The following is a 19,319-nucleotide window of genomic DNA, read 5'->3' on the forward strand; positions in this document are numbered from 1 at the left end:
ATTAGATTTCGGAACAATGAGGGGGTTCTCACAGGTAGACAGGGTGGTTAAGAAAGTGTTTAGCATGCTTGCCTTAATTGCTCAGAGCTTTGATTATAGGAGTTGCGATGCCATGATGAGGTTACACAAGAAATTGGTGAGGTCTCTTCTGGAGTACTATGTGCAGTTCTGGTCACCCTATTATCAGAAGGGTATCATTAAACCGAAGGGGATTCAGAAAGATTTTCCAAGATACTGCTGGGAATGGAGGACTTGAGATATAAAAATAGATTAGAGAGACTGTGACTTTTTTCACTGAATGTAGGAGGTTGAGGGATGAGCTTATAGAGGTTTATAAAATCAAGAGGGGCATAAGATGAATAACAGTTTCCCAAGGGTGGGAAAGGAGCATATTTTCAAGGTGAGAAGAGAAAGATTTAAAATGGACATGAGGAGCAACTTCTTTAATACAAAGTGTGGTTACTGTGTGGAATGAACTGCGAGAGAAAGTGGATGTAGGTGCAACTAAAACTATTTAGATAAGTTCATGAATAGAAAGATTTGGAGGGATGTGGGCCAAACACAGGCAGATGGGACTAGCTTAGTCTAGGAACGTGGTCGGTGTGGACTGGTTGGACTGAATGCTCTGTTTTTCATGCTGTATGACTTTATGACAGTGACTGCATCTGATTTCTCATGTGATTCTGCCACACATTTCACTATAGTCTGGATTAGAGTGGTGCTCAAAAGCACAGCAGGTCAGGCAGCATCCAGGGAGCAGGAAAATCGACGTTTCAGGCAAAAGCTCTTCATCAGGAATGGATGCAGGGAGCCTCCGGGGTGGAGAGATAAATGGGGGGTGGGGGAGGGGGCTGGGGAGAAGGTAGCAAAGAGTACGATAGGTGAATGGGGATGGGGATGGAGGTGATAGTTCAGAGAGGAGGGTGTAGCAGATAGGTGGGAAGGGAGATTGGCAGGTAGGACAGGTCATGAGGACGATGCTGAGCTGGACGTTAGAAACTGGGGTGAGGTGGGGGAAGGGGAAATGAGGAAACTGGTGAAGTCTACATTGATGCCTTGGGGTTGAAGTGTTCCGAGGCGGAAGATGAGGCGTTCTTCCTCCAAACGTCGGGTAGTGGTGGCTGAGGCCCAGGACCTGCATGTCTTCGGCAGAGTGTGCAGGGTCCACAAGCCTGACCACCCCAGCCGATCCATTGTCTCAGCCTGCTCCTGCCCCACCGCACCCATCTCCACCTACCTCGACACTGACCTTTCCCCCTTAGTCCAGAAACTCCCCACATATGTTCGAGACACCACCAAAGCCCTCCACCTCCTCCAAGACTTCTGTTTCCCTGGCCCCCAATGCCTCATCTTCACCATGGACATCCAATCCCTCTACACTTCCATCCGCCATGACCAAGGCCTCCAAGCCCTCCGTTTCTTCCTCTCCCAACATCCCCTACAGTACCCTTCCACTGACACTCTGATTCATTTGGCTGACCTGGTCCTCACCCTCAACAATTTCTCCTTCGAATCCTCCCACTTCCTCCAGACTTAAGGGGTAGCTGTGGGCACCCGTATGGGCCCCAGCTATGTATCTTTGTCAGCTACGTAGGACAGTCTGTCTTCCATAGTTACACCGGCACCACTCCCCACCTCTTCCTCCGCTACATTGATGACTGCAATGAGCCACCTTGTGCTCCCGCGAAGAGGTTGAGCAGTTCATCAACTTCACCAACACATTCCATCCTGACCCTAAATTCACCTGGACCATCTCTGACACCTCCCTCCCCTTCCTGGACCTCTCCATCTCCATAAAAGATGACCAACTTGATGCTGATATTTTTTACAAACTCACTGACTCCCACAGCTACATGAATTACACCTCTTCCTACCCTACCTCCTGCAAAAATGCCATCCTGTATTCCCAATTCCTCTGCCTCCACTGTATCTGCTCCCAGGAGGACCAATGCCACCACAGAACACACCAGATGGCCTCCTTCTTTAGAAACGTGGTTAAAGATGCCCTCCAATGCATCTCGTCCACATCCCGCATCTCTACCCTCAGACCCCACCCCTCCAACCGTAACAAGGACAGCAGCCCCCCCACCCCCCATCCCCGGTCCTCACCTTCCACCCTACCAACCTTCGCATAAACTGCATCATCCACCGACATTTCCGCCACCTTCAAACGGACCCCACCACCAGAAATATATTTCCCTCCCCCCCTCCTTTCTGTCTTCCACAAAGACCATTCCCTCCATGACTACCTGGTCAGGTCCATGCCCCCCAACAACCTACCCACCCGTCCTGGCACCTTCCCCTGCCACCGCAGGAATTGCAAAACCTGCGCCCACATCTCTTCCCTCACCTCCATCCAAGGCCCAAAGGAGCCTTCCACATCGATCAAAGTTGTACCTCCATGTCCACCAATGTCATTTATTGTATCTGTTGCTCCCGATGCGGTCTCCTCTACACTGGGGAAACTGGACGCCTCCTAGCAGAGTGCTTTAGGGAACATCTCTGGGACACTTACACCAATCAACCACACCACCCGGTGGCCCAACATTTCAACTCCCCCTCCACTCTGCTGAGGACATGGAGGTCCTAGGCCTCCTTCACGCCGCTCCCTCACCACCCGACACCTGGAGGAAGAACGCCCCATCTTCCGCCTCGGAACGCTTCAATCCCATCAATGTGGACTTCACCAGTTCCCTCATTTCCTCTCCCACCTTACCCCAGTTCCTAACGTCCAGGTCAGCACCGTCCACACGACCTGTCCTACCTACCAATCTCCCTTCCCACCTATTCGCTCCACCCTCCCCTCTGACCTATCACCTTCATTCCCACCTCCATCCACCCATTGTACTCTTTGTTACCTTCCTCCACCCTCCTCTCTGACATATTACCTCCATCCCCACCCCCATTCACCTACTGTGCTCTTTGCTATCTTCCCCCCAACCTCACCCCCTCCCAGGGCGGCTCGGTGGCACAGTGGTTAGCACTGCTGCCTCACAGCGCCAGAGACCTGGGTTCAATTCCCACCTCAGGCGACTGACTGTGTGGAGTTTGCACGTTCTCCCCGTGTCTGCGTGGGTTTCCTCCGGGTGCTCCGGTTTCCTCCCACAGTCCAAAGATGTGCGGGGTCAGGTGAATTGGCCATGCTAAATTGCCCATAGTGTTAGGTAAGGGGTGTGGGTCGGTGTGGATTTGTGGGGCCGAAGGGCCTGTTTCTACACTGTAAGTAATCTAATTTATCTCTCCACCCTGAAGGCGCCCTGCTTCCATTCCTGATCAAGGGCTATTTGCCCGAAACATCAATTTTCCTGCTCCCCGGAAGCTGCCTGACCTGCTGTGCTTTTCCAGCATCACTGTAATCTAGACTCTGGTTTCCAGCATCTGCAGTCCTCACTTTTGCCTACATATCTCACTATACCCCATGTTGGTCAGATCTTATAAGATTATGTTCAAAGTGTTTTGTCTTCCATTTTCTTTCAAGAATGTTTATCATTACTGCTCCAAGATTGCAGTAAACCTCAAGACAATCCTGGAAAACTTGAAACACTACAGCTCGGGAAAGAGAATGGTTGGATTTGTCTGCTCAATAAATTCTCTACATAAAAGAAAGTTGATTTTTCTCAGGTAAAACTTATTAATAGCAATAGAAGTGGATGGTTGTCTAAAGGTGAAGACAGGAAATTATGGTTATCAATTGACTTTTGTGGATTGTTCCCATCCATGTTACATATTTAGTCGTATTTCTGAGGAAGGGTCACTCGACCTGAAACTCTAATTTCTCTCCACAGATACTGCCAGATCTGCTAAGCTTTTCCAGGAATTTCTATTTTTGTCCTGATTTACAGCAACTGCAGTTCTTTTGGTTTTTATTATATGTTTTGAAAATAATTGTGATCTACCTTGGGCTTGCACTCTTCCAGTCAATTGGCTTCCCATCTCCAGTCATTAAGGTCAAATGTCCAAGATCTGCAGATGGATTCTGGGGACTTTCCTGACCAGAATTGCTCTTTCAGAATCATAATTAGAGAGAGAAGAGTATATTTTCCCTGATTAACAGAATTGTGTATTTCATAAATTACCCAGATGTGCTGCTCTTTCTTCTGGGTTATTTTCTGGAGCATTTTGAGGGGTAGACTCTGAGTGAACCCTGACAGGAGAAGCGGAACTTTACTCAATGGCCGGGCTGCGGTCCGGCTGTTTCCGGTGTTTGCACCGGAAGGGACTTCTGAATTTCTGCTCCCCCCCCCCCCCCCCCGGGTTTCAATCAAAGTGAGGCTTTAAAACGGCGGGTGAAGATGGGAAAGAAGAAAGAGTCGGCGGTGGACAGAGGTTTGGGTAAGAGCTGAAACTCTGTCATTGGTGTGTGAGGGGTCAGAGCCCAGGACCTGGGTCCCCGGAGGGAGAACCGCCAACTTTAATCCCCCGGGGCCCTGTCACTAAACACGGAAAAACAAAACAAACGGCCAACACTGAGTGACAGCGGAGGGTGCTTTTAATTACCTTTAATCCCTCTTTTTATTAAAAAAAAGTGTCATTATTGTTTTGCCTTTACCCGCCCGGGTCGCTGCTGTGTTCGCTCCTCACTCTCCCTCCCCAAGTGTCTCCTTTCATCCCCCAACCTCAGCCTCTCTCTCTGTCATTCCTCATTCCTCCTCCCCCCTCCCCCCCCCTTCCCTTTCCTCCCCCCCCCTCCCCCCCCCCTTCCCTTTCCTCCCCCCCCTTCCCTTTCCTCCCCCCCCTTCCCTTTCCTCCCCCCCCTTCCCTTTCCTCCCCCCCCTTCCCTTTCCTCCCCCCCCTTCCCTTTCCTCCCCCCCCTTCCCTTTCCTCCCCCCCTTCCCTTTCCTCCCCCCCCTTCCCTTTCCTCCCCCCCTTCCCTTTCCTCCCCCCCCTTCCCTTTCCTCCCCCCCTTCCCTTTCCTCCCCCCCCCTTCCCTTTCCTCCCCCCCTTCCCTTTCCTCCCCCCCCTTCCCTTTCCTCCCCCCCCTTCCCTTTCCTCCCCCCCCTTCCCTTTCCTCCCCCCCCTTCCCTTTCCTCCCCCCCCTTCCCTTTCCTCCCCCCCCTTCCCTTTCCTCCCCCCCCTTCCCTTTCCTCCCCCCCCTTCCCTTTCCTCCCCCCCCTTCCCTTTCCTCCCCCCCCTTCCCTTTCCTCCCCCCCCTTCCCTTTCCTCCCCCCCCTTCCCTTTCCTCCCCCCCCTTCCCTTTCCTCCCCCCCCTTCCCTTTCCTCCCCCCCCTTCCCTTTCCTCCCCCCCCTTCCCTTTCCTCCCCCCCCTTCCCTTTCCTCCCCCCCCTTCCCTTTCCTCCCCCCCCTTCCCTTTCCTCCCCCCCCTTCCCTTTCCTCCCCCCCCTTCCCTTTCCTCCCCCCCCTTCCCTTTCCTCCCCCCCCTTCCCTTTCCTCCCCCCCCTTCCCTTTCCTCCCCCCCCTTCCCTTTCCTCCCCCCCCTTCCCTTTCCTCCCCCCCCTTCCCTTTCCTCCCCCCCCTTCCCTTTCCTCCCCCCCCTTCCCTTTCCTCCCCCCCCTTCCCTTTCCTCCCCCCCCTTCCCTTTCCTCCCCCCCCTTCCCTTTCCTCCCCCCCCTTCCCTTTCCTCCCCCCCCTTCCCTTTCCTCCCCCCCCTTCCCTTTCCTCCCCCCCCTTCCCTTTCCTCCCCCCCCTTCCCTTTCCTCCCCCCCCTTCCCTTTCCTCCCCCCCCTTCCCTTTCCTCCCCCCCCTTCCCCCCCCTTTCCTCCCCCCCTCCCCCCCCTTTCCTCCCCCCCTTCCCTTTCCTCCCCCCCCTTCCCTTTCCTCCCCCCCTCCCCCCCTTTCCTCCCCCCTTCCCTTTCCTCCCCCCCTTCCCTTTCCTCCCCCCTTCCCTTTCCTCCCCCCTTCCCTTTCCTCCCCCCTCCCCCCCTTCCCTTTCCTCTTTCCCCCCCCCCCCCCGACTGGAGTTGCATTTGTAACTTGTAGAAATAAGGCTGTAAATGCAGTAGGTTGATGTGAAAATTGGTGGATATGATAGTGAGGAAAGGTAACAAAGGTACAGCAGGATATTGATCTGTTGGAAAGACGGGCAGAAAATGACAGTCTGAGTGTAATTTGGACAAGGTGATGCATTTTGGGAGGTCAAATGCAAGAGGAATACATATAGTAAATGGCAGAACCCTTAGGAGTGTTGATATACAGTGATCTTGGGGTTCAAGTCCATAGCACCTGAAACAAGTGGATAAGGAGATTTAGAAGACACATGGCATGTTGGCCTTCATCGATTGGGGAATTGAGTATAAAAGTTACTAAGTCATATTGCAGCTGGATAAAACTTTAGGCCACATTTTCAGTTTTGTGGGCAGTTCTGGTCAGTACATTATTGGGAAAATATGGAGGCTTTGGAGAGGGTGCAAAGAGGTGTGTGTAGAAAGGAGGTACTCTAAAGAGGTCTGGGTTAAAAGACCAAATTGTCATTACTCTGTAAATGAATTTGGCATCAGACACCCTACAGATAAGGAGCAGGAGAGAAATTTAGCAGTGGAATCTTTTGGATGTGTCTGAGTTGACTGGTTGGGACAGAAAGGTGCAATGGGATCAAGTGTTGAAAGGAGAGAGAATGATCAAATGTTTGTTTTGTATTGATAAACATCAGGTGTCTGTTATGTTGGGAAGTTGCTCATCTTTGGTTGTTAGACTTAGGAATAAACTGATATACTTGGTCACCTTTCCAAAAAGAAAGCTAAAAGTCTATGATTCTGCCTGGCTCCGAACTAGAATGCAGCCAAGCGCATTCTGGGGAGTATTTTGCTTCAAGTAAGATGACCCTGTAATGTTGGGGAGTGCAGTATACTCATTGTTTAATATTGGTTGAATTAAATAATTCTTATGGTTCTTCGTGTGGAAAGTAAGGAAGCAACTTGCAGCTGGCCTCAGTTTAGCAAGTGTTTCTCCCTTGTTCGAAAAAGCAAATGACGAATTGTTTATGCGAAAGCTGCAGGTGGCTGCTTCAGATCTGACATAACCGTTGTTAATGCTTGGTTTATACTGAGTGGTTAGTTTTGGGCAGTACAGATGTCCTGTTAAACAGAAGATGTTGAAACTACTTGTGGGAGTAACTTGCACCAATGTACTAGTGAAATCATCTAAAAAAGACCCTAAACTAGCAATACAATTTTTCTTGCAATTGTAGTTGCACCCCCTCCACCTCACGCAGCCACAATCAATCTGCTCACAAATGAGACCAATTCAAACGTTTTGGCTTGTATTCTGAGAGCATCTAACTGAACACTAATCACTGATTAAACCCAAGACCCTTCTGTTTGTATGGCTTGAATGCTTAACTATTGGAAATGCTTGATTCATAGAATCCCTTGTATGGGAACAGGCCATTTGGCCCAACAAGTCCACACCAACTCTCCAAAGGCCTTCTCACCCAGACTCGTCTCTGTAGCCCTGCATTTCCCATGTCTATTCCACCTAGCCCACACATCTTTGCACCATGGAGGAAACCGGAGCATTCAAAGGGAACCCACACAGGCATGGGGAGAATGTGCAACCTCCACACGGACTGTAGCCAAGGCTGAAATTGAACCCGGGTCCCTGGCGCTGTGAGGCAGCTGTCCTAGCCACTGAGCCACTGTGCCATCTCAAAGCCATTTAACAGAATTCATTTTCAGGATTTAATGAAGCAAGTGGCAAGAAACGGTGTTGGAGAGACTGTTAGTTCTGAAGGCTGATAAGTCCCCGGGACCTGATGGTCTAAATCCGAGGTACTGAAGGAGGTGACTTTAGAAATCATGGATGCATTGGTGATCATTTTCCAATGTTCTATAGATTCAGGATCTGTTCCTGGGGATTGGGAGTGGCTAATGTTGTCCCACTTCTTAAAGGAGGGAGAGAGAAAACAATTACAGACCAGTTAGTCTGACTTCAGTGGTGGGGGGAAAATGCTGCAGTCAATTATAAAGGATGAAATTATGACACATCTGGATAACAGTAACAGGATAGGTCAGAGTCAGCATGGATTTATGAAGGGGAATCCTGCTTGACTAATCTTCTGAAATTGTTTGAAGATGTAACTCTGAAGATGGACAAGGGAGATCCAGTGGATGTGGTTTACCTGGACTTTCAGAAAGCCTTTGATAAAGTTCCACATAGGAGGTTAGTGAGCAAAATTAGGGCACATGGTATTAGGGGCAAAATACTGACATGGATTGAAAATTGGTTGGCTGACAAGAAACACAGTAGTGACAAACGGCTTTATTTCTGAATGGCAGGCAGTGACCAGTGGTGTGCCACAGAGGTCAGTGCTGGGACCGCAGCTTTTTACTAAATACATTAATGATATAGATGAAGGTATTAAAAGTAATATTAGCAAATTTGCTGATGAGACAAAGCTGTGTGGCAGTGTGAAATGTGAGGAAGATGTTAGGAGAATACAGGGTGACCTGGACAGGCTAGGTGAGTGGACGGATGCATGGCAGATGCAGTTTAATGTGGATAAATGTATGGTTATCCACTTTGGTGGCAAGAACAGGAAGGCAGATTGCTACCTTACTGGAAAAGGGGCAGTACAATGAGATCTAGGTGTTCTTGTACATGAGTCAATGAAAACAAGCATGCAGGTACAGCAGGCAGTGAAGAAAGCTAATAGCATGCTGGCCTTAATATCAAGAGGAATTGAGTATAGAAGCAAAGAGGTCCTTCTACAGCTGTACAGGGCCCTGGTGAGACCGCACCTGGAATATTTTGTGCAGTTTTGGTCTCCAAATTTGAGGAAAGACATTCTGGCTATTGAGGGAGTGCAGTGAAGGTTCACTAGGTCAATTCCCAGAATGGCGGGACTATCTTACACTGAAAGATTGGAGTGACTGGGCTTGTGTATGTTTGTTTAGAAGGCTGAGAGGGGATCTGATTTGAGACATTTAAGATTATGAAAGGATTGGACACTCTGGAGGCAGGAAGCATGTTTCCGCTGATGGGTGCGTTCCGAACCAGGGGACACAGTTTTAAAAATAAAGGTAGGCCACTTAGAACAGAGTTGAGGAGAAACTTCTTTGCCCAGAGAGTGGTGGCTGTGTGGGGAATGCTCTGCCCCAGAAGGCTGTAGAGGTCAAGTCTCTGGATACTTTCAAGAAAGAGTTGGATAGAGCTCTTGAGGATAGTGGAATCAAGGGTAATGGGGATAAGGCAGGAACCAGATACTGATTGAGGATGATTAGCCATGGAGGAGAAAGTGAGGTCTGCAGATGCTGGAGATCAGAGCTGAAAATGTGTTGCTGGAAAAGTGCAGCAGGTCAGGCAGCTTGTTCCTTAGATGCTGCCTGACCTGCTGTGCTTTTCCAGCAACACATTATCAGCCATGATCGTAATGACTGGTGCTGGCTCGAAGGGCAGAATGGCCTACTCCTGCACCTATTGTCTATTCAAGTATCAGTAAAGTGTAATGGGCATGTGACATCTGCAGAACAGTCAGCACTACAGCTGGTCATCCCAGTCTGGAGGATATTTTCAACTCTATAAAACCAAGGTATGATTTATAGATCTGTTGTTTCTACAACGAGCAATGAGAAATGAGTGTGAAAGCATAATGGTACCAATTGTACCAATACATCCTCAGAATAATGAATCTGTGCATGAAGGCACAGCAAGTTTTTTTTTAGATTACTTAGTGTGGAAACAGGCCCTTTCGGCTCAACAAGTCCACACCGACCCGCCGAAGCGACAACCCACCCATACCCCTACATATACCCCTTACCTAACACTACGGGCAATTTAGCATGGCCAATTCACCTGACCCGCACATCTTTGGACTGTGGGAGGAAACCGGAGCACCCGGAGGAAACCCACGCAGACACGGGGAGAACGTGCAAACTCCACACAGTCAGTCGCCTGAGGCGGGAATTGAACCCAGGTCCCTGGCGCTGTGAGGCAGCAGTGCTAACCACTGTGCCACCGTGTACACCAATTTCACAGCGAGAGCATTTTGTTTAAGGTTGAGTGTTTGCCATACAAGATGCACAATTGATTTGACATTCAGTCTTGTTTCCTCTTGGGCAGTTTGTATTGGTTTGAGTGGCAGGTAGTTTTGGTAAGAGATAGGTCACTGCTGCCTTGGCACCATTTGACCTGGTATCCTTTGCTGTTCCACAGAGGACGAAGCTGGTGGCCACAGTGCTCACAAGAAGAAACACAAGAAGCACAAGAAACACAAGAAGAAGCACCACCAAGCGGATGTGGGACTTGGCTTTTCCTCTGAGACTCTGGAATCTGACTCTGGTACTGGAAAACCCCAGCTAAAACTTAAAATCAAACTGGGCGGTCAAACCATGGGCACAAAGAGGTAACCTATACCTTCATCATCGTACTTCATATTGCCTTTTTATAGCTAACTCATTTTGATCCCTTGATGCCCTATTAAGGAATGCTCCTATATTTTTTAAGGAGTCATTTTAAAGGAAAACAGTTTGTCTTCACTGAGAAATTGACAATTTTCCTATTTGAGGCTCTCTGTAAAATTTGAGGTCAAAAACTCCATGGTAGGACAGTGGCTATGGTATGGACAAGCAGCCCAATCGTCAGGAGTTGCATTCCTTTCCACAGAAATTGAATTCAATTTGTGGGCTGCGATACAAAATTGCAGACTTAGATTAAACTGGTGCCGCCCCTGTCTGGTCAACCTTATTCACGGACTCATTTAAAATAACTCTTAATAAAATGAAGGCTATGGCAATTCAAAAATAAGAGCAGTTGGCAAAGGATAAGGAATGTGGCCTTGCCTTTGCTTAATTGTTTCTCAGGATACAGTTAACAAAGTGCAAGAATTCAAAGAATTTACTGTAGGATGCCACTCTGAAACAATTGTCCAATTATTGCATGGGCTAAGGTAGCAAAGAATGTACCATTATGTTAGAATAGATTAGTTATGCAGTATCCTGTTTTCTGTTGGTTAGTAAATATACTAATTGATTATAGATACCACAGGTGACCTTATTGACCAAGAAATGAAGGGACTGACTAGGTTTTTGTTTGAAATAAGCAGTGTTCAATTTGACCTCCATTGTACATGTAATCCATAATTTATTTTTTATGTAACAGTGTGCCCCACTTTTCTTTGGCTTCTGAGCTGAAGCAATCTCCCTCTCCTTTGATGGTTGATGATGAACCAGATGAAGTGCCATTGGATCAGTATCGGGCTTGGCTTGGTAAGTGCTGTGCATTGTAATGATCTGAAAAGGTGTCAAGGCATGTATTTTAATCTGGACATTCCTACAACCTCCACCAGCCTTGTTTTCTTTTCATGTTTATTCATGGGATATGGGTGTTACTGGCTAAGCCAGCATTTATTACCCATCCCCAATTGCCTAGAAGATATTTAAGAGTCAAGCACATTGCTGTGGGTCTGGAGTCACATATAGGCCAGATCAGGTAAGGATGGCAGTTTCCTTCCCTAAAGTACATCAGTGAACCAGATTGTATTTCCTGACCATTGCCAACTGTTTCAATGTCACCACTATATCCTTAATTCCAGATTGTTATTCAATTCAAACTTCACCCTCCGCCATGGTGGAATTCATCGGTCCCTTGAACATTACCTGGGTCTCTAGATTAATAGTCCAGTAATATTACCATTAGGTCAACAGCTCTGTGTGGTACATTCTATTAGTTGGTCAGATTTAGTGTAGGAGTATTTTTTTGCCTTTCTTTTTTAAAAGGCTGAATTCATCAGGATTTTCTTGAGCTGCAAAGAAACCTTGAGTCAGCAGTAGTTGGTTCTTAAACCGTAGGCTGCTCGTTGTGAGTTTATTCAAGAAATACTACTTCCCTTTAGAGAAAAATGGGAAAGAAAATCAATCAAAATTGAGCACTGTTTTAAATGTGGCCTCACCAAGGTTATATAACTTTAATGTATCTTGTCTGTTTATAAATTCTGTTGGCTTAATGATCTTTACTATTTTGTTAATAATTTGATATTTTTAAGATATCAACTACTTTTTATAGGGTTTGAGTCTGTACTCCTAAATACCAATGAATCCACATCTCATTTTGACTTTTCCAAGGTATATATGATTTCCTTATTCATCCCATCAGTGCATGTCACACTTAACTGAATTTTTTGATTTGATTTTATTATTGTCATGTATCTAGGTCCAGTGAAGAATTTTGTTTTACATGCATTATGGGTGGATCATGCCATACAAAGTGTGTTGGGGTACTAGAACAGTATGAGGATTACAATGTGCATCTTCTCTTACAGCTGTAACAAAGTGTGAGATCAACATTAAATTTAAAGTTTGAGAGGTCCATTTAATTGTTAGCTAAATGCCATTCTGCTTTGTTTGCTCTGTGCCATGTTCCAAATTAAGTCTGTTAAAATTACTTGCTGAAATAAATTAGCTCATTAGGTTTTCTGAGAATTGAAACAGCATTCCATTCTGGAAATGACCAATTTTCAACAGGAGCAGAGTGTAAATGACAAGACTAGCAGAAAATGCTATCAGGACAGGGAAGCATTTTTTTAAAAAAAACCAAGTTTTATTATCTTGAGTGAGACTTCACAACTTTGCTATTCTCTGGTTGTAAGTTTGCTCGCTGAGCTGAAAGATTTGTTCTCGGATGTTTTGTTACCATGCTGGGTAACATTACCATTTGGCATTCAAACTGGAACTCCATCAAGCACGTTGATTTTGACCCCATTTACCAACCTTTCAGAAAAAGAACCAGAAGTGATTAAAAATCCATCACAACAGACCAAGATACAGAAATAGAAAACAGGCCAGAACCACCAGCGCTTCAGTGGAGGCTCCCTGATGTAACCTAGCATGATGACAAAACGTCTGAGAACAAATCTTCCAGTTCAGCAAGCAAACTTAAATCTGAACCACAAATGAGCTACAAATCTTCACAAATGTGCTATTCTCTTTCTGATGCTCTTAGATTGAGTGTCTTGCCAGGGTCATAAATGCCATTAATTACTAGCTACTCACCCAGAGTAAGTTTAATTTGCATTAATGGCATAGAAGCAACAATTTCATGATGTGCATATTATTTCAATAGGGATGCTCACTGCAAACTTGCATTTCTTTTTTTGTTTTTGTCAAAATTAACTTTGCAAGTTGGAGATTTAATACAATAATAGAACAGGGTCCTTTTGTGCTCCTTTTGTTGTGACTCTTCAGCCTGTTGCATTCATGGCAACTCTCAAGCCAATAAAACTAGTCTCATTACCCTGCCTTTTCCCTGTAGCTCTACAAACTGCTTCTCTTCTGGTCTCATTCTTAAGACCACCATTGAATCTCAGTATATTCCATTCTAACCATTTGCTGTATAAGATAAATTTGTTGAAGGTTTGTGAAGAATCTGAATTGATTTGTCCAGTTCATACATTGTATTTTTTAAATAAAAAAACAACAAACAGCACAGGTGCAGTCCCTTTGACCCACCAAGCCTGTGCCCATTTCTTACCTTTATTTAGACCCATTACTTATTGCCCATATGTGGTTTTTATCCCTCAGTTTGCCTCCTGTTCATGAGGAGGAGGGGGGGGGAGGGTTCTACAGTAGCTGATGGTTGCTGTATCACACATCAGCATTCAGATTGTTAACAGATCTGAGATCATTCTCTAGCCTCCTTGCCTCAGTGAGAACACATTCTGTTACAGAGATAGAGAAAGACAGACACGATGATTTTTATCAACCAAAAAAAAAATCCTGATGCACCACTTCCATTGTTACCTTGGAATAAATAAAGGTAAAATTGTAGAGTTTGATCAGAATTATTTGTAACACTTACAGATGAGGAGAGCAACTTGGATCCCTCTCCTTTACCAGACCTGGATTCTGAAAGCCTTCAGGAGCCAGAACAGGATGAGGAGCAGCGATGGCTGGATGCTTTGGAGAAAGGAGAGTTGGATGATAATGGGGAATTAAAGAAGGAGATTGATGAATCACTGCTGACAGCAAGGCAGGTGAGTGTTGGGCCACATCTGGGAGGGGATATGACAATATGTCAATGATGTACACATTGGCCAGCAATTTGAGGGAATTAAGAAATCTATCACAAGTTAGATATTTCTGCAAATTTTGGCTGATCTACACAGCTCAGCTGTTTGTTTCACACAGATGGTATCTTGCCCTTTGTCTCTCAATATTATCTTTAAAACTTGCAAGATGTGCATGTTTGATTTGATGGTTAATGGCTTAACTTCCTTTTCATGAATGTGATAATAGTTCAGTTTCAATCAGCCCTCATGACCCAGAATTTGAACTGCAGAGTCTCAAATCTGTTAACAAGTGGCAGCCACAATGGCTTTGTTAAATATAAATTACATTTGACTGACTCACTAAACTTCTCTGTATTCTGTCAATTACTTTAGTGCAGTTGAACTATGTATGAACTGTCAACATTTCATTAACTTGGTAGTAAAGTTGAAGCCTACAGCATTGGAGGCAGTGGCAGTGTGGATACAGAAATTGGTTAAGGGACAAAGTAGTGAATAGTCACCCTTCAGATTGGAGGGAGTGAACAGTATTAACAATACCTCATGTTTTAATATCAATAATCTGAATATGATGCATGAAGCATTGTTTTCTGTGCCAAGTGCAAAACTTAAAACAATGAGGATAATGACAAGCTTTAGGAGGAAGTAGACAGTCTGGTGAAGTGTACACATGAAATATTGCAGCAGGTTTGAAGTGCATTTAGAAAGAAAAAAGACAACAGACTAACAGTTCAAAGGATAGACATTCACAAGTATTTGAATGTTATAGGATGAAAAGGAGGCTGACTTTGAAGCACATTGTTATACAGTTAAAACAGATGATTCAACGGTTATAGCATAGAAGATGCATAGAGTACAAAAGCAAGGAGCTTTAAACTTTTGTAAATCACTGCTTTGGCCCAACTTGAAGCAGGGTCCAATTTTGCTGACCACACTTTAAGAAGGACACTGGCCTTGGAGTACAAAGAATATTTTAACCTATTTATGTGGGAAGAGGAAAGAAGCTGAAATAAAAATGATGTGCTGGATTATACTCTCTGGTCTGGCAGCATCTGGAGAGAGTGAAACACAGTTGATGTTTGAGTCAAAAATGACCTGTTCCTCAACACTGAAGTCATATTTGACTCAAACATTCTCTGGTGCTCCCCTCACAAGTAAAAAAAAAAGTGTTTCCAATGCATTTGTTTTTATCAGATTTCCAACAACCTGATAATTCCTTTTTATTTGAAGGAAGTTTGAATTCTCCTTGGGGCAATTTAACATACTCAACCCCATAGTGCTCTCCAAACGTTTGTCCAGTCCCTGGAAGTTACTGAATCTATTTTGAACTTGCCTTTAGGAAGTGTACCTCAGATGGTGACTCATTGCATAAAAATGCTTCAACTGTTGACTCTAGTTTTTCAAAAGATTTTCTTTTTGTTTATGCAGCGTGCCCTGCTACACAAACAACAAAGCCAACCACTCCTGGAGCTGCCCATGGGCTATAAAGCGAAGGAGATGACTGAGGAGATGATGGTAAAGCGAGCTGAGCGTGCTCGAAAAAGGCGCCTGCAAGCTGCAAAGAAAGCAGAAGACAACAAAAACCAAACAATTGAACGGCTGACAAAGACTAACAAGGCCAAAGTCAAAACACTGAGGGAGAGAAAAACTAAAAGAATGCATTATCCTATGATTAGATATTCCAACAACGCTGAAGCAATTACTGTCTCCTTTCCACATGGATGTCCAGTCCCCCTTCCATCTGTCTTGCAGCCTGTGCGCCTCCCTGTAACCTGTGGGGTTGAGGGCTGTTCAAACTTCAAGAGATACTCTTGTTCTAAAACTGGGTTACCGCTCTGCAGCTTTGAGTGCTACAAAAAGAATTTGTTGATCCAGGGTTTGGCCTGATGGGCTGCAAGCTTTTGTTTTTAATAATTTCCTGGAGGAAATAAGGGAAAGGGTATCTAGAAAGCCCATTGACTCAAGGCTTCTGACCGTGGACTCCTGCACTAACCAGGAGCAATCTCTGGTTACCAATAGAGAACTAATTGGTAATAAGATAATTCTGTAATAAGAATTACCTACCAAGCTTCATTTGATGGCTGTTTCTTTTGGAACGATATTTGTTATGTTACTGAAGTGGCAGGATTAATGGATTGTATTCTGCAGTTTAATATTAATGAAAAGAATGGTGCCAACTCAATAAGGAATGAAACTGTGTTCCTCTTCAGTTCATTACATTGGCAGTGTGGCTCTAGTACAATATGATTGGTTCCAATATAAAATCTTTTCCATGTGCAGTGGTGCATTTCATCCTCACGAATGTGATGTTTCTCCATTCCTTTCCTGTGAATAACTAACTGTGTGCAATAAGGAGCAATGTTGACTTAAAAAGTGGGTTGAGACTGACTGTTCTCCAGTTTCATTGGACTCTAAGTGGGAACAGAATAAACTTCCATCCCAGTAATGTGGATTATATACAAATTCAAGATTTTGAATGCCAGTTTCCAAGCTACAGTCCTTCCTAATCCTACATTATTTGTTAACTCAATGTTCTTTAATTTTGCACACTAACAATTACTCCCACTGTCCTTAGTGGTCATGCAAACCCTATAGCCATGCAACTAGGAGATGTACTTGATACCTATACAAGAATTCCCAAATCTCAGACAAGGCAAGAAAACACCCCAGTTCCAACCAGGGAAAGGACATCAACCTAGTGAGATTGGCTGTCCATTTGTGTAAAGATTTGTTGAAATTTATTGTACAGTCTTAACCTATCAGGAAGCATTGGTGGAGAAAGAAGTGAAGCTGATATTTCAGGTCAATGACTTTTCATCAGAACTGGAAGTTTGAATATACTGAGATGGTTATAAACACTTTGTCTCACCTATGCATTTGTAATGTGGAAGGAAATGGTCAGCAAAGGTTGGCTGCTTTATGTAAGATTTGATAAAATCTAAATGTATGGTTTGGTGAAAAAGTATTGAGATATGTGAATTCTATAAGCTAATGAGATCATCACCAGGTTACCGCTGAAGATGATAAACCGCTCAAGTAATCTCAGTTCATGCCTGACACTAGATCATGCCATTAGCTGTCTCTCAAACAATCCAAAGCCAATTTGCCAAATGCCATTCTGCACATTGATCATTTTTGAATTAACATTGATTGTGGTTCCATATTTATCTTTTTTGTACTTGCAGTTCACTTTGAAATGTTCGGTACCTTTTTCTACACTTCCCCCATCTGTCCATATCTCCAAGATTTTCTGCTTTCAGTTTGTAAGGCTTGTTTCTTTTATTCTTTTACTTTACTGTTGCTCAGGATCAGCTTAGTTGTCTTTTTAAATCCTTTAGCGTCATCAAGTTTATGCCAGTTAAAAATAACATTTTCCAGCACTTGGTTTGTAGCCTTGGTTGCAAGTTTACATTGCAATACTACGTAGAGTTACTAAGGCTTCTTCCTCTAACAACCTTACTGTGCATCATCCTCCAGATGAATTTTATTTTCTCAACACCTTAATAACCTTCTGCCTCTTACCTTAAATCTGTGCCCTGGTCATTAATCCCTCCACCAAGGAAAAAGTTCCTTCACATCTACACATCTGATTCGTGCCATTCCATTTCTTCTGCTCTAAAGAAAACAACCCCAGTCTCTTTGCTCTTTTGTTATAACTAAATCTCTCTGGCCCAGGCAATATTCTGGTAAATCTCCCCTGCACCCTCCAGGGCAATCACATCCCTCCTACAATGTGGATTTCAGAACCGCACTCCATATTCTAGCTGTGGTGCATCACCTCATTGAACTTAAATGCTATGTGTTGACTCAAAGGCATATCCCATAAGCTGCCTAAACTACTTTACCTGTTCTGCTACCTTAACGAAGTGGATGCACACATCTCAGTCCCTCTGTGCTTCCTTGGGTCATCCATTCATTACGCATTCCCTTCCATTTTGTCCTGCCCAAGTGCATCACCTCACTTAGCTCAACGAGTTCAATTTGCCACTGATAAGCCTCTTTGGCTTAAATGTCTCCTTTTTATTACAGGATCCAGAATTGAAGACAATGAAAATGTGGTCTGAACAGAACATAATGCATTTTCAGTATGACTTTTGACATGATTTAGTTGTCAAGTTCAGAAGACTTTATCTTATCAATTTTGTAGCTTTGTAGAAATTGGGTAGGTTGAGCTTTGTATCTGCTAAAACCTATAAATTCCTCAATTATCTATTTTAGCTCACATTAGATTCCAACCGATAACAAGAAAATGTTGAGAATCTATTGGATGTTCCTTGACATTCATTTGAACAGTTTAAAAGCTGTTGTGAACTATGTACAAAATTCAAGAGGTGCATTTTCTCAGTTGCCTGGGTGAAAGTTTGGTGTGGGAAGTCCCTTATTCAGTGGATTAAATGTAGTCTCATTCTACAGAATAACTGGAAACTCCCAAATCAGTTTTGAGCAGGAGTTTCCTTGACAATGAGTTCTATTTAACAGATGCAGTAATATGTCCAAGCTGCATGTGGTTTTACTGTAAAGGCACACTAAATACAAGATGTCATTGAAGTTGTTTGCAATTTGTGTACCAGGTATTTCAAAAAGGAAAGTTGTACAAAAAACACTTTCTCAGCTGCTTGTGCTCCATTGCAGTCTCCCTAACTGAGGGCATGCACCTTTGTTTTTCTGCAAAATTTACAGGTTGGATGGAAGCTGGCTCAAGCATTCCCTTGTTTGGCTCTTGAGGCATCTGCCTTAAACTATACCCCAATATTATGATGGATCAGTTGTTGTGGAATCAGTATCCCATGACTGGTATACTGGTACTTCATAGTGAATGGAGGTACACTTAAGTTTGTAGATTGAGTTTGTTTTCTTCACCTTTTTATTCCAGAACTGATGTGGCTAAGACCACTTTTGTAAATATCATGTTGCTTAATTTTCTCGAACTTCCTAGAGAATGTCTTCATTTGAATAAAAATGAAATCCACTTCATTAGAAATTGGCTGAGGTCTGGTGGTGTATCTCAAATATTAAAGATCATGTTTAAACCAAAGTAGGCAGGTGGTGGATGGTCCTAGTGGAACTCTAATTGGGTGAGAGCAAATTAAGTGCTGCTTGTTAACCCCTTCCCCTTTACTGATTGGAAGGTAATTGGCAGTTCAAAGTTTGGGAGAAGATTTGTAGCTCGGGTGCTCGGCGAACAGAACCACAACAGGTAATTGGCAGGTTAACTGTACAGCTTTTCATGGACAAGTTCAGACCTTGGATAATTACCTATGTTGTACTGAAACAGTTTGGCTTGGTTCACAGTAAATTCTTGAGTGCACCAGAATGTGGCCAGGTCTAGTGCTTTTGCTGTACCTACTGCTTGCAGCATTTCTTG

The 19,319-nt window shown here is 44.5% G+C and overlaps 1 protein-coding gene across 1 annotated transcript; it reads left to right on the top strand.

Moving 5' to 3' along the window:
- Positions 1 to 4,253: 4,253 nt before the first annotated feature.
- On the top strand, positions 4,254 to 18,882 carry ino80b (INO80 complex subunit B). The gene is made up of 5 exons (XM_060828803.1): positions 4,254 to 4,332; positions 10,108 to 10,297; positions 11,053 to 11,159; positions 13,749 to 13,921; positions 15,383 to 18,882. The coding sequence occupies exons 1-5, from the start codon at positions 4,293 to 4,295 to the stop codon at positions 15,839 to 15,841; spliced, it is 969 nt and encodes a 322-aa protein (XP_060684786.1). The 5' UTR covers positions 4,254 to 4,292; the 3' UTR covers positions 15,842 to 18,882.
- Positions 18,883 to 19,319: the final 437 nt, after the last annotated feature.

This window comes from Hemiscyllium ocellatum, chromosome 1 (assembly GCF_020745735.1).
Source record: "Hemiscyllium ocellatum isolate sHemOce1 chromosome 1, sHemOce1.pat.X.cur, whole genome shotgun sequence".
NCBI classification, from domain to species: domain Eukaryota; kingdom Metazoa; phylum Chordata; class Chondrichthyes; order Orectolobiformes; family Hemiscylliidae; genus Hemiscyllium; species Hemiscyllium ocellatum.